This window comes from Poeciliopsis prolifica, unplaced genomic scaffold (genome assembly GCF_027474105.1).
Source record: "Poeciliopsis prolifica strain line A6 unplaced genomic scaffold, Auburn_PproV2 SCAFFOLD049, whole genome shotgun sequence".
NCBI classification, from domain to species: Eukaryota; Metazoa; Chordata; class Actinopteri; order Cyprinodontiformes; family Poeciliidae; genus Poeciliopsis; species Poeciliopsis prolifica.
In genome coordinates, this window is record NW_026562424.1 from 3,092,400 (window position 1) to 3,112,302 (window position 19,903).

The window sequence follows — 19,903 nt, forward strand, 5'->3', positions numbered from 1 at the left end:
CAAGTGCATATGTCTTGTAATTTTTAAGTTTCAAGTGTTCTAAGATATTTGCACTACAAACTAGACCAAAAATTCTTGATAAGATTTTATTTTTGCAGTGCAATAATTGATTTTTTTTCTTTTAAATATCTGAAATGCTACCAAATTGGTGACATTGTTCCTGTTTTGAGGCAAACAGGAACAATGTTTGCCTCAAAACAGGAACAACCAGCTTGTCAACTGGTTGCTGCTAGGTAACCAAAGAGCGATTTGCTCAAGCTTTTCCTCCGAGTAAATCCCCCAGAATGCTATGCGGTTCTGGATGGGAGTTCAGTGAAATTGAATATTCTAATCAGATGTATTATCTATTGATATTGATCATCTATTGCAGGGGTGCTCAATACGTCGGTCGATCGCGGGGAGGTTTTGAGTCGATATGAAACAAACTGAAGACCTCCAGGACGCTGAGAGCAGCACTTCCTCTTCTGACAGGCTTTTCAAAATATTCACTAACATCCAAAACGTTTGTAGCTTCATTAAATAATAATAAAGCCTGAAAGCTGATATCGTAACGAACTGAACGTTTTTAACGTAATCTTTGCTCGGCTTGCGGGGCGCAGGCGGTTGCCACTGCAACGGGTGTGCTTAACGATAAAGACAGAAAGAGAGTAAAAAGGTGCGAGAGGTTCTGAGTTGATCACCTGTTCGGGTTATTTTACCTTTGTTTTCCTTCGCTGTGGTTCATCACAGCCGCTGCAGTTTCTGAACGTTCAATAAACGACAAACTTGGACTAATTACCTCGTTCGTTTGCAGTAAACGTCACAACAAACGTCAAAAAGGACACATATATTTGATTACATTTTAACAAACAAATGGCTTCTACCACAATAATTGTGTCAAATTACATTAATTATATCCCAAATTCAGAAGATTTGCCTTTACCTCTGCAGAGCTCTTTGGTTCCTCCTATCAGTCTGCAGTTTCGCATATTGACGTCATCAAACCAAATTTCGGACATACCATAACTGACTGACACCTGCTGGCCTCAGGTTTGCAACCAGCTTGACTGAGAAACCAGTGACCTGCTTCCAGTGTCAGAATCTCACTGAGGAAGAAACTGCATTAGGTTTTCTATCACTTTATCATTTCTGATATAACTGATGCATATTTGCATAGAAAATTAGTCAATAGGGTTTCATTTATAATTTGTATGTCTTCATGTCATGAGGTAGATCTCAGCCGGCTGGTGAGAGACAGAGTAGATCTTGGTCTCAAAACGTTTGAGCACCCCTGATCTATTGCAATCTGCATTATTGATTTATTGCCCATCCCTAGTGGAAATAGTAGATTTTCTTCGTGCAAAATCATCAAATTTTATTCATAAAACTCTCATGCAGCACCCAACGGCAGCAGACTGGTGGCGCCAAAATGTTTTTATTACAGAAAGAGCTGCATGATTTAAGAAACACTCAACGTCGCCTATAAAAGGAAACATTATTGACTCGATGCATGTTGCCCAAGTTGGTGGTTAAAACACAAATGCAAGTGTGTTTGAGGAGGGAGGTGAACTCAGGCATCATGGGGGATGGTATCAGAGAGGATCATGGGTGAGCCGAGCTGCAACTCCTGCTGCAGCGACTCCAGGTCAGCCGGAGTCATGCGGTGGACCTCGCTCCAATCAGATAACAGAGAGGCAGACAGAGGCGCCGAGTCGAAGCTGCAGGGAAGAAAAATGCATAAAGTCAACACGTAAATGTTTTGGGGTTTTTTGAAGTGCTGTTTAACACACCTTACAAATCATAAAAACTAGACATGCTGCTAATAACCACTGAATTTACAGCTTAATGTGTTACTTATAAATGTTTAATTATCTATACTATGAGACGAGGAGTCCTGCTGTTTGCACATAGTTCAGCTAACTGGTCTGGAGTGTTTACCAAACTGGGAGGAAAAAAAAACAAGAATGTTGGACCAGGAGTTAAATTTAATCTAGCGGCTGTTTTGTAGATTTTATATGATTTGTTCCCCTTTAAAGCCCAATATCTGTCCAGTTTTGAACAACAGTGTCAAAAGCAAATGAGGTGGATTAGCAGTTAAAAGTTTTTAAGTGTCTTCAGTCAGAGGCTTTTTCAGATTTATTGCAAGACTGCTGCTGGAGATCCTTCCTCTTTAAAGACACTCGAGTGATAAGAGGTAAAACATTTCATTTCTTTTTGAAAAAGTTCTACTTTGTTCATCTCCATAACATTTTGTATGTTTTATTTATCAGGTGAATAAACATAAAGGCACAAGTAATGTATTTTAAAGCCATTTACATTTTTTGAGTGCTTTCATGGTGATGGTGAAGATACCGCTGCTTTAAAGAGACAGGTTGCAGGAAATCTTAATATAGTTATTGGTTATTTAAACATTTAAAAATGTAAAATGTTTTGGTTTTCATTGGAGATCATTATAGAAACAACTGCATTTTTGTCAATGTTTAAATAAAAGGGGTGCTTATTTACAGTTCAAAGCATTTACGCTATTGTGAGCTAAAAATGCTCACAAAAAAACTGCTGTTTTTGTTTTTACAGATCTATATCTTGATGCTGCGGCGCAGACTTAGAAACCTTTGATCATCGTGGAAACTGGACACAGTTCTAGTGGACAAGCTCCTCTTTTAACCCATTTTACCAGCATTGCACTGAAAAGTAGCTCATAATGAGCTCAGCACATGTGCAGCTCCAGCAGGTGTTTGCTAATTGCTGCTGGCTAGTTTGAAGGAGCAGAGTGGGGGAGGGGTGCTTTCTGAAGCTTGGAAACTGGAGCTTGAAGGCGGAGCTAAGTCCACCCAGACGCTTTGTACAGCTGAGTGGTTGAAAGAATCAAACATGTTTTTGATGAGAGGATGAATCCCAGTCGGAGATTCTCCACAGAACAGCTGCAAAGGTTTTAATAATCCTTATTGGACAGAAAAACTAAGGCCTGTCCTGGACCTCACCTGTCCCGGTCACCGTGTTGCAGCTCTGTCAGAGACTGGTTGAAAAGGTCATCCAGATCGAAGCCCACCCCGTACCCGGCCCCGCTGCCCTTTGGGGTAACCGAGAACATGGGGGGTAATGGGTCCTCCACCTGCCAAAGGGAAAATTATTACAAATTATGAACCCTTCATAAAAACTAAAAAAGAAGACATGAATAAAATTGCTCACCTGTGACTTTGACAGCTGCAGGGTCACTGTATGGATGTCAGGGGCAATAGAAGGCCCTTGTTGCCCCGTGTCTGTAAACCCTAAGCTGGGGTGTGTCTGGGAGGGAGGAACCGTCAAAGTCCCACAGAGATGGTTTATGCTCTGTGCTGCTGATTTCTCACCCAGAGAAGAGCAAAGCTTCTCCATGAGTCCGGGACTCGCCGTCAACGAGTTGAGGTTGCTCTGACCTCTGACATCCACGTTCCCATTTGTCTCTCTGATGGCCACCGAAGGCGCTTTGGGCAGAAAGCTCTCGAGGGGGAGCAGGTGCACCTGAGGTTTAGGGTCGGGCGGCGGCTGACTCTGCAGGAAGCCGGACGCTGGCTGCGCCGTCCTGTTCGGCTGCTGCCTGGTTTCCAGCTGCTGGCCGCTCCAGTTCCCCACTCCGGCGAATTCTCTTTCCCTGTTGCCCTCTGCGTGCAGCTGGAGTGTGTTGTTTTTCACATATCCACCGGTTACGGCCATCATGTCGATCCCGCCGCGTGCAGCAGCTACTACGTCTCCTGGAGGCTTCCTCTGGCTCATGGAGAAAGGCAGAGTTAGCTGCTGGGTGGAGGCTGGAGGCGGAAACAGACCCTGCTGGTTCGCTTTTACTAGCTGCTCATGAGGCTGACTTTTCCTCGCCTTCATGTTCGTTTTACTGTTCTCACTGATTCTTTGGGAATTCAGGTTACAATCCTTAGTTTTCCCGTCGTTATTAGCAGTTTGGGATTTGTCGCTGCAGCTGTCGATCATCTTCCTCCAGCGCTGCAAGAGGCTTTTGTCGTTGTCGCTCAGCAGGACCCCGCCCAGCGAGTCGCCCTGTTTCTTCTCCTTTCTTTCCTTCTCCTTCATCTTTCTCTCCCTCTCTCGTGCTCGTTCCTGCCTCTTTCTTCTTTTCTCCTCCCTCTCTCGCTGACGTTCCTGGGCCGTGACGGGCCGCCGCGACTCGGGAACAGAAGACACCGCGGACGAGACGCATCCTCCTCCGGTGCCATCAAGGCCCAACCCAGAGCCGCCTCCGTCTGCAAGAAGGGACTTCAGTTCAGACCAGTTTAAACTCACGGATGTTGCTCTTAGTCACTAAAGTGTGTTGAATTCAACTCTGAAACCGAAAGACGTTTTAAATATCCCAAATAAATAACAGAAAAAAAAACAAATAAAATGAACTATTCTGTAAACAAAATTGGTACAGTTGAGACCAAAGCACCAGCCTGCAAAAATACAAAATCTTTAAGTATTTTTAGTCTAGTTTCCATTGTTACACTTGAAATAAGACAAAACTAACTTACAAGTATTTTTCCAGCAAGATACAGAAGCTTGTTTTCAGTCAACATTTTTGAAAAAGCAGATTATTTCACTTATGACATGGAGAAATTGTCTTTTATAAGTACATTTATCTGCCAAAGGAACAAATACTTTTTCACCGGTGTTATGAAATTACTGATTAAAAACAAGCTCCTGTATTTTACTGAAAAGATACTTTTACATTAGTTTTGTCTAAATTTAAATTCACTAAGATATTTGCACTAGAAACTAGACAAAAACATTTGGTAAAATTGTTTGTTTTTGCAGAGGAGACTGAAGGCTTTTGTCATCCATTTCTGGTAGAAAAAGTAAATCAATAAATAATGTAAATGTAATTTTAATTTATGTTATTCGTTGAATTAATTGATTTCGGCTGAGTTGGTGTATCATGTAAAATCCCAACAAAACACATAATTTCTGGTTCTAACATGACGAAATGTCTAATGGCTCAAAGTGGACGAATTCTCCCTCAGAGTGCTGTGGACGCGACACACTTACCGCCTCTGGCTTTATTTCTTAGAGCCGATTTTAACAGAGCTGCTTTCAGGGCGTTTTTGGTGTCTTCAGAAATGGCGCCTTCCTTTCTCGTTCCCTCTGCTGCACGCGGAGGAGGCCTTGCATTCTTGGACAGCGAGTGTGAAAGAGACTGAGACAGAGACTGGACCTGTGCTGCCGACAGAGACAGGGAAGGCACGCTGGCTGGCAGGGCGGTCATGGTTTGTGCTTGTGATGAGGGAACGGCGTTGGGCTCCATGGGCTGGCTCTGGATGGCCACGATTCCTGCCTGTCCTTCTCCGTCTCTCATCGTTTCTGAGGGCGCGTCCTGAGTGGACACTGGTGTGGTGAGGTCGATCGTCTCTGGCTGACCGCTGTCGGAGTTGGCACTGGGCATGTCCACGTCGACCGGACAGCTTACGTTTTTACTGAGGAGGGGTAGATGATGGTTTGTGAATGCTTGGTTCACATCTGCTGGTGGGTTGTTTTGTTGCTTCTGGGAGTTTGCTTCTGTCATTTGCTGTTGCTGAATCTGTTTTGCCTCAAGGTGCTGTGCAATTGCGACCATCGATTGCTTGGTCAGGTCAACATTTGCTGGCTGATTACTTCTTTGTGCCGCAGGTTCGACCCTTGACAAAGGCTTGAACTGCAGCCTTGGACGGGAACTCAGTTTCTTTTTGTGAAAGTCTTGAATCTCCATCAAAATAGCTTCTTTAATTTGCTCTTTGTTCATTGGAAGCTTGTCAAACTCAAAGTCAAAAGCTGGCACGCATGCTGGCTCATCGTCTGGGTCGTGGTACTTGGACACGTAAGGATGCGCCAGCGCCTCCGTCACGCTGATGCGTTCACGGGGATCAAACTGCAGCATGGCCTGTAGGAGGTCTAAAGCCGAGGCTTCGGCTTGTGGGTACAGTTTGGCCAAAGGTATGGCTGTTCGGGATGGGAGACTCTGAACATAGGAGCGGACCCTATCAGCTCTGATAGATCCGATCAAACCCTCAGGGGGAGTCCCCAGCACGCTCAAGATGAGCTGCAGCTGGTGCACGTAGTTCTTCCCAGGGAAAAGCTGCTTGCGCCCCATCATCTCAGCAAAGATGCAGCCCACAGACCACATGTCAATGGCCAAACTGTAATGATTGAGAGACAGCAGGAGCTCAGGAGCGCGGTACCACCGGGTCGCCACGTACTCCGTCATAAAGCAGTAAGACTCCTCTGGGTGAGAGCTCAGACCCCGCGCCATGCCAAAGTCCCCTATTTTCAGTTCACAGCTCTCGTTCACCAGCAGGTTGGAGGGTTTGAGGTCACGGTGGATGACGTTGGCAGAGTGCACGTACTTAAGGCCACGGAGGAGCTGGTAGAGAAAGTAGCGCGTGTGTTCAGGGGTTAGAGTCTGGGCAGAGTGGATGATCTGGTGCAGGTCGCTCTCCATGAGGTCCAACACAACATACCTGCAAACACAGGATGGCAACACAGAGATAAATTAGGAATGACAACTCAAGTCATGGGCTGTCTTTTACCGAAGCAGAGAGCAGACGTTTTCTGCATGCACTTTTTCCCCAATGATTTTTTAAATGAGTTCATCTTGAGAAAAATGTGTCTTTTTTGAGATTATGAGATGTTTGGAAAACCTGGTTTCATCCTTCAAATGTATGTTTAATACACACAGCAGTCAACTCATCATATTCAGAAAACCATCAGGAAAAATTATATGTGGAAAACAGAAAACTAACTCATTACCTAAAAAAAGACCAATAGAAAATTAACTTGGTTTTTTGAGAAAACAATCAGCAACAAGTAAAAACATTTTGTTTTGTTTTTAAATCAGGAAAACTTTCCCTATCCCCTAACGTCTGGTCCTATCTATGAAAGGTTACACATTATGTAAATGATTAAAAATAAATTGCATTTAGAGAAAATAATTACATACACAGACTTGAAGGCAGAGTGCGGAAGGTTGGGCTGCAGGATGTCTTTGATGGCGATGATGTTGTCATGTTTGAAATGTTTTAAAATCTTCAGCTCTCTCAATGTTCGCTTGGCGTTTGTTACCACCTCAAAAGCATTAGAGATCTTCTTTATTGCCACCTGCTGGCCTATATAAAGTAAAAATAAAGAAAAGAGTGGAAAAGATCAAAGAGTAATTTCAACTAAGTTAATTTTTTCACATTTAAACACGTCAAGAGATCTACCGTTGTCTCTTCTTCTGGCAGATGAAACGACACCGTACGCCCCTGTGCCGATGGTTTCGATGACATCATACTCTTCTCCGACGTCAAACTTTACGTCCAGAGAGTGTGCTTTAAGCAGGGCCAAGTTTTTTGCTGCTATGCTGGTGTCTGCGTTGCCTGGTATTGCCTCAACTCCACGCTGGTTCTGGTTCGTTCTGCCTTTGTCTGTGGCCATTTTTTCAGGCGAGGCCAAAACTTTGGCCCCTCCACCCTCTTCAGTTGACATGTTGCTGCAATGAGACCTAAACAAATAAATAAAAGACAAAGTTGTAGTTTCTTTATTACAGTGTCATCAGAAGTTGCCAATCGCAGAGTATGTCAAATGCAAAGTTGGATAGTAACTAGTTACATTTACTTGAGTAACTTTTTTTTAAAATTTACTTTTAAGAGTATTTTTACTGCACTGAACTTTTTAGCTTAACTTGAGGAATTTTATTATTACGTATTTCTACTCTTACTTCAGTGAAATTGCTGGATTTTCTTTCCACTGAATGCCCAGCTCTGACCAAATATTACCCAAATCTGCAGTTATTTGTCACTTTTAATAAATTTTTATGGACCACAAAAATATACAGAGCTCTTTGTCACGTCATATTTATAACCAAATTTTATTTCTAATAAAATACTGGCAATTAGATGAAAAAAATTATGTAACAAAGGACAAGTGTTTGCATAAATATTCAGGATTTAGCTTTTGAACACCTGCAGGGAAGCGGAAAAATCACTGAGATTCTTAAAAAATATTTATCTGTTGACATTTACTTTTTGCACTCAAATGAAAGATTGGATTTTTCTTGACTTTTCTGCATGAAATTGCAATGAAAAAGTTTTTGAGTCCAACCTATTTATAAATATTTACAAGCAATTCCAATAAACATGATATAACCTGAAATAACTACACTTTAGTGCTCCATATGAAAATAAAAATATGATAAACAACCGTGTGAAGAAGTTTATCATCCAGACATATCACTGAATGGTATTACTTATTAATTAACTCAGAGAAACTGGGAGCAGGTGCCTATTAATGGTGCATAAAATCTACATTTTAAAAATTCAACACTGACTGAATCACTGCTAGAATTGCTCAATTTTCTCCTTAATGACAGACAACAGAGTCTCTCTTTGGAAAGATAAGATAATTTGACTTCAGACTCAAAATAAAGGAATAAAATGGACAGAATGAGGCAAATGGTGCCTTAAATTTAACAAGCAGAGGCCTGGATTGACTAAATGAGAAGGAAACCTGTATATCTCAGCCAAATGCCTAAAACAGACCAGAGGACAGAGGCACGCTGGTTTTATTTGGTCAACGGTGACAAAGGATAACCTTTCTCACTTATTGACGCAGGGGCGTAGGCTTGTTACCTGGAGATCTGGCTTCCCACGTACCGTTAAAGCTGCTCCTTCTCGGTTACAAAACGAAACCAAACTGCAAATGAATGCGACTCAACAGAGATTAACATACTTTCAGCTTGCGAGCGAAACCTCGCCGTCCATGGCTCCAGTTTTGGTGGCGAAAGAGCACGATAATTCACTTGTTTTGTCCGCCGCTTCCTCGTCCACTTCCGGGTTTGCTTTGAGTGTCACGTGGCCAGCCAATTAGATGAAGGGAGGGAGGCCCCGTCATCCAATAGGCGCGCACTACGCACTTTGAGGCGGGGCTTCATGCCACATAGAATGGAGTCTGTGTGATTTTGTTTATTTATTCATGGGAGGTGACGTCGTTTTCCACATTTTACGAAAAAAATACAGGCAATTATGACGTAATGGTATATATTTTTTAGAAAGAAAAAATATATAAAAAGAAAGAAAGAAAGAAATACAGGCCGCACAATGTTATTTGGAGGGCCACAAATAAGTCTCGGGCTGCACATTTGACAACTAAGACATGTCCATTGTTTCTTCATAATTCTTTTTTTATGTTCTGTTAACACAACTGTCCAAATAATGGGCATTAAAAACTGTAAATGCAGGGAGACTTAAACTAATCAAATGTACACTAAATCAAAATTTGCACAGAAAAACCAAGACAGAAGCTTAAATAATCTATTTAGATAATTTATTAGCTGATTTAGGGGTAACGCTTTAATTAAATCCTAGTGAAAACCTATTCCCTTATGCCAATTTATTTTATCTATTTAAGTTTTTGCACAAATGAAAAACAAGACAATCAAAATTCTCAAGTCAACCAATTACAAACAAAAAATTGATTGGTTTTTAATACAACGGAATGGTTTAAAATTGCTCCACCCACTGTTAGATTTAAAAAAAAAACTACAACAGCAATAAAAGTGAGCTGTAATAGATGAATTTATATTGTGTAATGAAAAGTTAAAAGGTTTTTGGCCGAATGAACCGTCCAATGGCAGACCGGGACACAAGATGAAGCCAGCCAATCAGAAGTGAGGATGTGAGTTTTAACACGTCGCCCTTTGCAAACGGACTCCGACGGCCGAAACTGTTAGAATCGGTTTATAGTTTAAATATCAATTGTTTCGGGGAGGTTTTGCTCATGGCGGCGGCTCCGGGGCTGCCGAGGTGGGAGCCGACGGCGCGCATCGTTTTGGGTCTTCTGGGTTTGGTTTTGTCTGTTTACGCGCTTCATGTGGAGATTTCCCGAGAGAGAGACCCGGATTACAGGGCGATGTGCGACCTGGGCGAGTCTGTGAGCTGCTCCAAGGTTTTCACCTCCAGGTAGGAATCTGATTCACACCTGTTGTTTTTCAAATCACACCTGCAGAATCCACGAAGCAGGTAAACCATAACTTTGCATACCTGTGGGTCAGGGTTTTATTACCACGTGTTGAATTTTTTTGACATTCCTTTGGGAACTTTTGCAACCACAAAGTGAACGTTCTTCTCTGACTCAACTGCATATAGCTGATTGTTTTGGCTATTGGAAAAGTATTAACAACCAAATACATGTTTTATTTCTTTTTGGGGATTTTATGTTAAAAGAAAAACAAGTTTTTGTTTGTGAAATGGAAGGAAAACGACACTCAGTTTTTTGCATCTTTACAATACATTAAAATCGTAAAAGTGTGGCGTACATTTGTATTCATTCTGCCTTGATTAAATACGTTTTACAACAATCTTTTCTTGACATTGTAGCCGATAAACCAGCTTTACATATTCTGCTACGCAAAATCATTTCAGAAGTAGAGTGTCAGGACTTTGACTGGGCTGTTACAACACAAAAATACGGTTGGATTTTAACCACTCTGCCCTAGTTCTGCTGTTTGTTTAGGGTGGGTGTCCTGCTGAGAGGTGAACCTCCTCAGTCCCAAGTCTTCACAGAGTAGTATAGTGTTTAAAATTAAAAACTAGCTGTGTGCTAATCTTTTTCCTCCTTCTTAAATAAACTATCACATGTCAAACATGTGACAGATGAAATGCAGCACTCCTGACCAAAAACAACCAAACAGAGCCAGGAGGAGGGTCTTAGCGCTGTCAATCAATCTCATGTACTTGCTGATAATTACTGCCCTTGTCTTTACAGGAAAACCGTTTATCTGCCGTTATTGATGAGCATTCACAACATGGGGCACGCCAGACTGTGATTGACAGCGTTAAGTCCCGCCTCCTGGCTCGGATTGGTTGTTTTTAGTTAGCATTATTGTTCTTCTACCTAAATATGTAAAGAGTTTTGTTGTTTTTTTTCAATAAATGTTACATTCTGCAGTTTTAATTTTATTTAAAAAACTTATGAAGCTTGAGGAGTTCTGGGTAGAAAATATCTATACACAAAGGTGTTTTTTTTCTGTCTCAAATTAAAATGTATGTATTTGTGTACGGTTTTGGCTTAATTACTGCTCTGACTGTGTTGTTCTTGAACCAAATTGATTTTTTCCGAGTCTATACTCCAAATAGTAATTATTTGACGATTCACCAGGATTAATTGATTAATTTTCTTTTTTTCCTTCCACTTAACCATTACCCCAGATCAAGGCATGACAATTTATGATTGTAATATGACAAAACACAAAAAAGAACACCAATACTTCTGCCACACAGCAGTTTTTTAACCAGCATTTTATTTTGTTGATGTTGCCGCCTTTTTTCCTTTTTGGCAGATGGGGACGTGGTTTTGGTTTGGTCCAGCTCTTTGTGGCCAAAGATAGCGTTCTGAACCAGCCCAACAGCGTCCTCGGCATCCTGTTCTACACTCTGCAGATGGGCCTTGGTAGGTCCGCCATTGTCCTCTGCAAATTATAGAGCAGAGATTTTACGCTAACCGTTCTGTTTGTTATAGCTCGGCCTGCGTGTGAGATTATAGGGGTTGGTTTCTGCATATAAACTCATTTTTCTTGTCTGCAGGATTGTCTGTGTCTAAAAAGACAGCCCTGGCCTTGGTCATCTGCTCCTGGGTGTCTGTGGCCGGATCGCTTTATCTCGCATCTATTCTCGCCTTTATTCTGGGAGATTTCTGCATGGTGTGTGTCTCAACGTATGTTGTCAATTTCGCGCTGCTCTACACCAACCTGAAGAGACGGAAAGCAATCGAAGGAATGAAGGAAAAGACTGGATAGCAAATGCAATCTGTCGAGCGCAATATTTGTTTTAGAAGAAACTGCTTCAAGTATTTTATATGTTCTGATAATTTTAGTAATAAACATTAAATAAAACATATTTTGATGTATTCATTTTTTTTGTTTGTGACGCACAAACACGTTTTTTCTAAACACTATGGTTTGAAATGATTTTAAACTTAAAAAGACGTAATTACTTAGTTCTACCAGCAGAGGGAGACAGATATCGTGTTTTGGTTTAGTGTCGCAAAAGCAGGTTTTGTTTTCTTGCTGACCTCAACATTTGTTTTACGGCAAACTAGTTCCGTTTTTTATAATATCTATTACTTTTAGCAATAGACAAAAATAAAGCATATATTTAGGTTTTCTATTTATGACATTTCACATGTTATTCTAAGCATTTTATGTTTTGATACGATTTAAATCTTGTAAAGACAGAGAATCCTTTGTGTAATTACGCAGTTTTACCAGCAGAGGGAGACAAATAGTTTTGTTTCAGTGTCTAAAGTAGGTTTTGTTTACTTGAATAGGAAATTCATTCTGCAGAGATCAACATTTTTTTAGGCTAAAATTGTCCAGTTTTGTAAATAATTTAATAATTTCAGACATAAACATTAAATAAAACTTATGTTTGTGTATTCTATATTTGTGAAACCCCTTTCATGTTTTTTTCAGACTTTTTAAATTATTTTACTCTTATAAATACAGATGTGTAAGTGAATTCACATTCCTGGTGTGAATAGTGAAACACAACCAAGAAATGTGATTCATCACAACTAACATATCACTTTAAAAAAGGGTAAATTATATTTTCAAATAAATTTTTCCTCTTTTCGCACATAAAATCTTCATTTGAAAACCATATTTTGTATCTTGACCTGTTACTAACCTTTATTGAACCCTTAAAAGATTTTGGTGTGACAAAAAGCAAAATGAAAACACTGTAAACATTTATGAGGAGTATTTAAATTAGACATGAAATACCACAGACTGACTGGTCTTTATTTATGTGCTACAAATTATATTCAGCTCCATCCAACATAGTAATTTCTATTAAGGGGCAAAAGATGAATAATTTTCCACATAATTGATTGTATATTTGGATGTTGAGTCACAATCATTATTTCTGCTTCCTGATGAACTGACTTATTCAAATGATAAATCCAGAATCACTGCTGTAAACGTCATCATCATCATCATCATCATCAGTTAGAAATATGAAGATTAAATAATCTGTGATGTAAATAAGACAGTTCATAAACCCTGTGCTGTGCAACTCATGAACATTTTTAAGTAAAATAAAAATTTGTTATTCTTTTCATTCTCTTTGTTCATGATATTTCTGGTCGTTTTGTACTTTTCCCATTAACTCAGCCTTTTCTTCAGATTAAACATATACATTAAATCTAATTATAATCCTTGCAAAATATTACATTCACATATTATGCCCCCTCATTTAGTAATTGACAGAAAAATGTTTTCCGCTTCTGTTGAAAAACTTAACTTTAATAATCAGAAACTCATAAGTAGATGTCTCTGTCATAGTTATTTTTACTGTTGCAGATCTCTTATTATTTATATTTAAATGTATATTTGACTTTTTTGTTGAGAAAAAATGCTAGACTAAATGGTACACATTGTTTTATTTTGCCTATTTATTTATTTAACTTTTATTTTTTATTTATTCCACATCATTTATTGTCAATGTCTGAGGCTGCTGATTTTTATTTCAGCAATGTGATATTTTTCATCCTCAACTTAATGTTGTTTGACATGATTTTTTCAAAATGACACTTTCAATCATAAAAATTCAATCTGGAGAGACTCAGTCGGAGAGAGAGAAGCGATTAGAGGGGTTACTTAACGTGCATGATTTAGAGTCTTTGGCGCTCGGGCCCCGGCTGAGGACATCGAGCTGCGATTGCGATAAGCTCGGATGAGCGTTCCCGCTGCTGATAGGAACGTCCGTCCCCCCGGGACCCGGCACTGGTGGTGGAGGTCGAAGAAGGATGTGGCCTTGAAGAACTGGCGGAGGAAAGGTGGAGATGGGGAGGAGGTGGGATGAGCTCGGCGGGCAAGCAGAGGAGTCCTCGACTGGAGATCCTTTTAGCTTGGGCTTGATTGATGATTGGAAGAGGCGCGGCTTGGTCCGGCGTTGATTGGTCCGGCGATGATTAGTCGAGGCAATGCATGGCGTGGGCTGATTGGGAGCTGCTGGTGAGGTTAAGGAGTCTTCCAAATTGAATTTACGCCTAGGCTTCATTTCAATACAATCAAATATTTTGAGGATTTTACTAAACAGAAAAAGTGCATCAAGTTTTATTATTGTGTAATTTAAACAGCCATTAAATTTGCATGTAATGTTGCTTTTAAAGCTCATGAACTGACAATTTGTATGACTTAAAGAGAAAACAAGATAATCTGATGAACTAGATGAATTTAAATTACTTTTTAGCTTAGCATAAAATCATTAGCTGTGAATCAAATACCAACTTCAGCCTTCATCAGCTTAAGTTAGCATTTGTTGTGTTAAAGTGTCTCCCTTTGACTGGAGATGCAGATTATCTACAGAAAACTTGCTCAGTTGCACTTATTTCTTGATTTTTATTTTTAATTGTTTTGCATGGTGCCATCCCTTGGTTTGTGTCGCCCTGGACAGAAGCCACATCCTGAACGTCAGCGTTACTAAATTTCCCTAATTAGTCATTTCTCTGCATATAAAATTAAAATTCCATTATAAATGAATCACTTCCAACTGTATTTATATCTTAGTACACAATATTCAATCAGTGCTGTAATTTTCATGAGAACTAATGACTGGTACTGACAGTCAACCACATCGTCACTCCAGGAAGTCTGAGGTAGAGGACTGGACTACCTGGTGTCATCTTAACCTTTTTTACTGCTTCTTTCTTTAGAAATGACAGAAAAGATGAACGACATGTGGACTCTACCTGGTTTTCATGTTTACCTCACAGATTGTTGACGATAATTAAAGATCAAACATATCAGAATAAACAGTTTAATTTATGTCCAAATCGAAATAAAAAAAAAAACAAGTATGACTAATTTGACCCAGAAGATGCAAGACACATTTAATCCACAAGTTTTCGCTTTGTGGATTAAATATTTCTACACAATGTTCTTTCTTTGTGGTTATATTGATTTATTGACGCTCCAGCTTTGTGATTTTTCCTCTAACTTCACTGTTAGTCACCAAAAGTCAAACTCTTTCTGCCGAGCGCATTTGAAAACTCTGGTATTTTCTGCTAATTGTCTTATTATTTTTACCATACCTAATTTTATTTTCTGTTTTATCATTTGTCTACCTGCGATGTGATTGTTGTGAAGCACTTTGATCAGCTCAGGTTGTTCCTGTTACTTCACTTTATATGTTGCTTTTGGATTCATGTCTTCTTCCTCTATCAAATTTTTAAAAGTCAGAAATGTTTGTGTGTGTAAACTTTTGGTTTTGAGGGAAATATTAACATATGTCTGTTATTAATCAAATATACAGAGTTTTGGGAATCCTATTCATTACAAATAAATCAGAAAATTGGATCTGAGTGAGTTTGACATTTGTTTCAGTGAAAAGCTGTGATGGTTGGTATCAAGTAAAAGTAAAACAAGTAAAGAGTAAAGAAAATAATTGCTAAAATGTCTACTCATAAAACAAAGTCTCACCAAGTGTTTCTGATCTGATTTCTAGTGCAAATATCTTAGCATACAATGGATAGTAACTAGTTACATTTACTTGAGTAAAGCTTCTGATCACAGCAACACTCTCTAGTTCAGCTCCTTCAGACTAGCCAGCAGCAATTAGCAAACGCCTGGTGGAGCTGCTGAGCTCATTATAGGGAGTTCTTTCTCAGTGAAACACTGGTGAAAAGGACTCAGATGAGACAAATCATGCTAAAGTTCTGTGTTGTTTTTATATTATTTGAAATCACCATGTTTGAACAAACTCAAATTCTGCTGACAGAAAAGTTACAGCATGATTGTCAAAATAAATTTACACCAGCAAATGTATTCTGGAAAATAATTCCCATTCTTGTCTTTTTCTTTTTTCAGTTTTTTAAGTGCTAACCTAAAAACTCTAGTTCATTCAACTCTTAATAAAAAGTTAACACAGTTACTGCTGTAAGTTTATCTTTCACAAGCAGAATTTCAGTCCCTGTAAAAACCTTTAGGAAGAACAAAGTGAAACGTTTATTTTTGACGCCATTATTTCATGGCGGTTCTTTGAAGGAAACATAAATGATTCTTAGAAAGAGGAATTGGTTGATTGGTGTTTGAGTTGAATCACACATCACTGAAAAAAATAAGTCATTGGATGAACATAAAAAAATTATGGAAAGGATTTCCACCTGATTACTTTGCTTTATTTCAGCACCATGTACTTGTGTTACACCTATTTAAAGCAAATGTGTTAGGTCAACCTAATTTATTAAGATTATTCCAATGTAAAGCAAATGTGTTGGCTCAACTTGTTACAATGGTGATTCAATGGGTGATTCTAAATCAAACATGTTGGCTCAACGTAATATATTGTGGTTATTCTTATATAAATAAAATGAGTTGGCAAAACATAATTCATTAAGGTTGTTCTAATTTAAACCAAATGTGTTGGCTTAACCAGAATTATGGTAAGGCAATGGATGATTGTAAATCAAATGAGTTGGCTCTACTCCATTCATTATGGTTATTCAAATTCAAATGAAATGTGTTGGCTCAATGTATGTTTTAAAGGTTCCTTTAACTCAGTTACTATAGCGTGACCCAGTGTAATGCAATACAGCCCGCCCAACTAATCTGCAATGTTTAGGACCAAATCATTGATGTAACTTCATTAAGATGAATGTAAATCTAGTTGAAACCACCTTATTTTACAGTGGTACCTTCACACTACCTGATTCAGTAGGTCCAACTCACTAAAAGCAAGTTAGCTCAACAAATATGCTTCATGCTAAAAGACAGTTAATCATGTGGAAATCCTTTCCATTATTTCATGACGTTAATTCAAAGACATATTTTCAAGCGTTAATCAAGCATTTTAAGATAGCACTAGGTGAAAGTGTAGGAAGAACACTCAACAATTAGAAAAGGTACAACACAATTGTATTTTCAGAATTATTATACATCGTTTTTTTACACAGCACAAAACACAGCTGAGTTGGACATTGAAATAAAAAAACAACTACAAAAAGGTTACAGTTTCATTTCCCAGCCAATTCTTTACAACATAAAACATGTCAGTATAGTTGCTCAACTTAGAGAACTGTAACAATATAAATCTTTTCTACTGCAGACTTTAAACACTCATTTTCCATATGAAACTTTACTCAACTTAGCAGCGAGTTTCATATTGAGAACTTGTGCTTTCTTTGATAAGTTCTTTCCATCCAATTTCATTATTATTTTCTGTATTACTTCAAAGGTATGCTTGAGTTACTGAGCAAGTTGAGTGCTGAACGCACTAAACTTGAGGGTAGCTCAAGTTTAGTGCGTAGATTAGTCCCAGCAGCATCACTATTGCAGAAGATACACTGCCCAAGCTGTTCATAACTTCCACCTCCTCCAGGACAATCCCAACATCCAGATGTGCATCGGCAGCCTCTGCACCCTCTGCTCAAATGACGATTCCGAGGACAGTCTCGGCTTTGGCCATTTCTGCACATTCATCAACGTCCTAAGGGAGTTAGGGAAGGGTATTGGGGGGGAGACAATTCACATGTAATTAAATAAATAAATTAAGACTGACATTGATTGAGTCACTCATGGACCTTAGTTGGTGAAAGTATTTTAACAACTCTTAGGAGTTCTATTGTAAACACAAAGAGAATTTAACATACCATGTACTCCCTCACCAGCTTCTCTGGATCTTCATTTAGGTACACACAGACCTTTGAGGATGCACTCTCGTCTGACCTCAGCAGTGTCTTCCTAAATATGCAGATCAAAAAACAATGAGAACAATCTCAAAACTCCAGCAGTATAGGTTCACACACTTGAAAACATAGCTACATTCAAAGGAAGTCACAACAAAAGTGATCAGTGGCTTGCAGTCTATTTGAAAGATATTTAAAATTGTTAGTATCCCTTCATTATGCCATGACTAAAATTGAGTTTAACATCTCATTTAAACATCTAACTGAAGCTGTTAGATGTTTAAATAAAGACATGAATATATCACCAAAGAAATATGTGAAAAGTACAGAATGGTCAACACAGTCTATATCCTTCTACTTAAATGAATATGCAAAGCATTCCATGTCTTACAAGTACATGGACAGTCTATGTGTGGGCATGGATAACGTCGCATATGCCGGTGTTTAAGTGTAAAATGTTTTAACAGGTCATATCTACGAGACAGAGAGAGACTACACTCCTTACATTTCCACATCCCCACGCAAATAAAGACAAATAAAACAGACTGGCCAAATAAATGTTCAGCTGAACCCTAGCTTTATAAGCTCTCTAACACTACATTCAGTCACTTTAGATCTGGCAAAACTTACTATTAGCCACTGAAATCTATAACTTGATAGCCGATGAGCCCCTTGACCAGTACTTACGCAGGTGGATTACAGACAGGTGATGTTCTGAAAGAGATCAGATATATTTTCAGCCATTAAAATATGCAATTCATACTGAACTGAGTTGTATCTTTTAGTACAAGTCCCTTGAATGCCTCATGAATATAACCACTGGACACTTGTATGCAAGCACATATGTGCAGAACAGTGGTGAATTGAACATGGTAGAAAGCAATAGTAACATAGGTCAAAATGAGCACAAACAATCAACACAAAAAACATCAACATTTCAAAATTAAACCAATGAACTTCAATATTGTTTCTGAGCTACAATTATTTGGGGACAACAAAGAAGAGTCCAAAAAACCCCAACATTTTTACAGCAGAGGAATATGTATTTTAAAGAAAAAAAATAGAAAGCTCAAGTCTGTAATAATGGATAATCCATTGAGAGTTTTAGCCTGACAAAATATACTAGAAATCCATAACTAACAGGTATTTTAGGAACATTTAACAAAGCTCAGAAAGCAATGCTTTCTGCAGGTTTCACCGACTGAAATGTAGGACTTTTTATTACCATAATTAATTAAGAATCTCGATGATGATAGAAAGGTACCAAGTGTGTGTATCTACATTTACCTCCATAGTAACATTACTGAAATAGAATTAAAATAGTTAGAAATAGACTGATGTTAGATCCGTGTGTTAAAAATCCACTAAACCTCCAGGGAGCTCAGGAGGAGCAAAACTGTGACATTTCTGGGGTCCATTTGTGTCTCTGGCAGCAGCTTTGTACACTACATATGGCTCTGCAGACTTTTTTCGCACAGAATGTACCTAACATGGTGCGGCGATAAATGTAGACAAAAAGCTATCTGCCTTAACCTAACCGACTTAATCTACAGAACATGAAATAATGTGACACAAGTATGGAACAAGTAGAAAATGGTGCAAATGGTAGAGAAATTTTAAGTTACATATTTTTATATGGATTTAGATGAAAATAGTTTGACTCTTACCTTCTTCAAATTAAGTGGATGCACGCCAGGAATCTCCCCTCTGCCCTTGAAAAAACCCAACAAGGTGCAAGCCAGTTATCTCGCGTGATTTTCCGTAATCTCTTGATGTCGCTGGATCCTCTTCAGCGGGAGATGAGTCTGACACAATAGCGCTTTGGAACTGACGTCACTGTGTTTTTTTTTTTATTAGATTAACTTTGACAAATATTGATATTGAATAAAATAAAAAAACACACACACACACACACACACACACACACACACACACACACACACATATATATATATATATATATATATATATATATATATATATATAAATTCCCTTCTCACCCACCGCGGGTGGTTCTTATCCTCTGAGCTCGGGTCCTCTACCAGAGGCCTGGGAGCTTGAGGGTCCTGCAGTATCTTGGCTGTGCCAAGGACTGCACATTTCTGGACTGAGATGTCTGATGTTGTTCCTGGGATCTGTTGTAGCCACTGCTTTAGTTTGGGGGTTACTGCCCCGAGGGCCCCGATGACCACAGGCACCAGTGTGGTCTTCACCTTCCAGGCCCTCTCCAGTTCTTCCCTGAGGCCCTGGTATTTCTTCAGTTTCT

The 19,903-nt window shown here is 39.1% G+C and overlaps 2 protein-coding genes and 1 long non-coding RNA gene across 5 annotated transcripts; 1 reads left to right on the top strand and 2 right to left on the bottom strand.

Moving 5' to 3' along the window:
* Nucleotides 1-1,395: 1,395 nt before the first annotated feature.
* On the bottom strand, nt 1,396-8,790 carry mapk7 (mitogen-activated protein kinase 7). 3 transcript variants are annotated; one of them, XM_055057763.1, is made up of 7 exons: nt 8,686-8,790; nt 7,179-7,459; nt 6,917-7,082; nt 4,993-6,437; nt 3,169-4,211; nt 2,961-3,091; nt 1,396-1,697 (listed from the first exon to the last, which is right to left on the bottom strand). In XM_055057763.1, exons 2-7 carry the CDS (start codon nt 7,441-7,443, stop codon nt 1,550-1,552), a joined length of 3,198 nt encoding a protein of 1,065 aa, XP_054913738.1. In that variant the 5' UTR covers nt 7,444-7,459; nt 8,686-8,790; the 3' UTR covers nt 1,396-1,549. The 3 variants fall into 3 exon arrangements, with proteins under 3 accessions (XP_054913738.1, XP_054913739.1, XP_054913737.1); XM_055057764.1 differs by having other exon boundaries at nt 8,610-8,783; XM_055057762.1 differs by having other exon boundaries at nt 8,586-8,783.
* Nucleotides 8,791-8,978: 188 nt separating this feature from the next.
* vkorc1 (vitamin K epoxide reductase complex, subunit 1) lies at nt 8,979-11,849 on the top strand. The gene is made up of 4 exons (XM_055057773.1): nt 8,979-8,983; nt 9,624-9,914; nt 11,294-11,403; nt 11,538-11,849. Exons 1-4 carry the CDS (start codon nt 8,979-8,981, stop codon nt 11,747-11,749), a joined length of 618 nt encoding a protein of 205 aa, XP_054913748.1. The 3' UTR covers nt 11,750-11,849.
* Nucleotides 11,850-16,850: 5,001 nt separating this feature from the next.
* LOC129377663 (uncharacterized) lies at nt 16,851-19,466 on the bottom strand. Its single transcript, XR_008607956.1, has 4 exons — nt 19,305-19,466; nt 18,268-18,351; nt 17,602-17,692; nt 16,851-17,438 (listed from the first exon to the last, which is right to left on the bottom strand). It is a non-coding gene; the product is annotated as an uncharacterized LOC129377663 (long non-coding RNA).
* Nucleotides 19,467-19,903: the final 437 nt, after the last annotated feature.

Coding starts and splice junctions, on each gene's coding strand:
- mapk7 (XM_055057763.1), bottom strand. CDS start 7,443: ATGTCAACTGAAGAGGGTGGAGGGGCCAAAGTTTTGGCCTCGCCTGAA. Junction 7,083..7,178: donor TGCCAGAAGAAGAGACAACG/GTAGATCTCTTG, acceptor TACTTTATATAG/GCCAGCAGGTGGCAATAAAG. Junction 4,212..4,992: donor AAGAAATAAAGCCAGAGGCG/GTAAGTGTGTCG, acceptor CCCTTCTTGCAG/ACGGAGGCGGCTCTGGGTTG.
- vkorc1 (XM_055057773.1), top strand. Junction 9,915..11,293: donor TCCAAGGTTTTCACCTCCAG/GTAGGAATCTGA, acceptor CCTTTTTGGCAG/ATGGGGACGTGGTTTTGGTT. Junction 11,404..11,537: donor CACTCTGCAGATGGGCCTTG/GTAGGTCCGCCA, acceptor TCTTGTCTGCAG/GATTGTCTGTGTCTAAAAAG.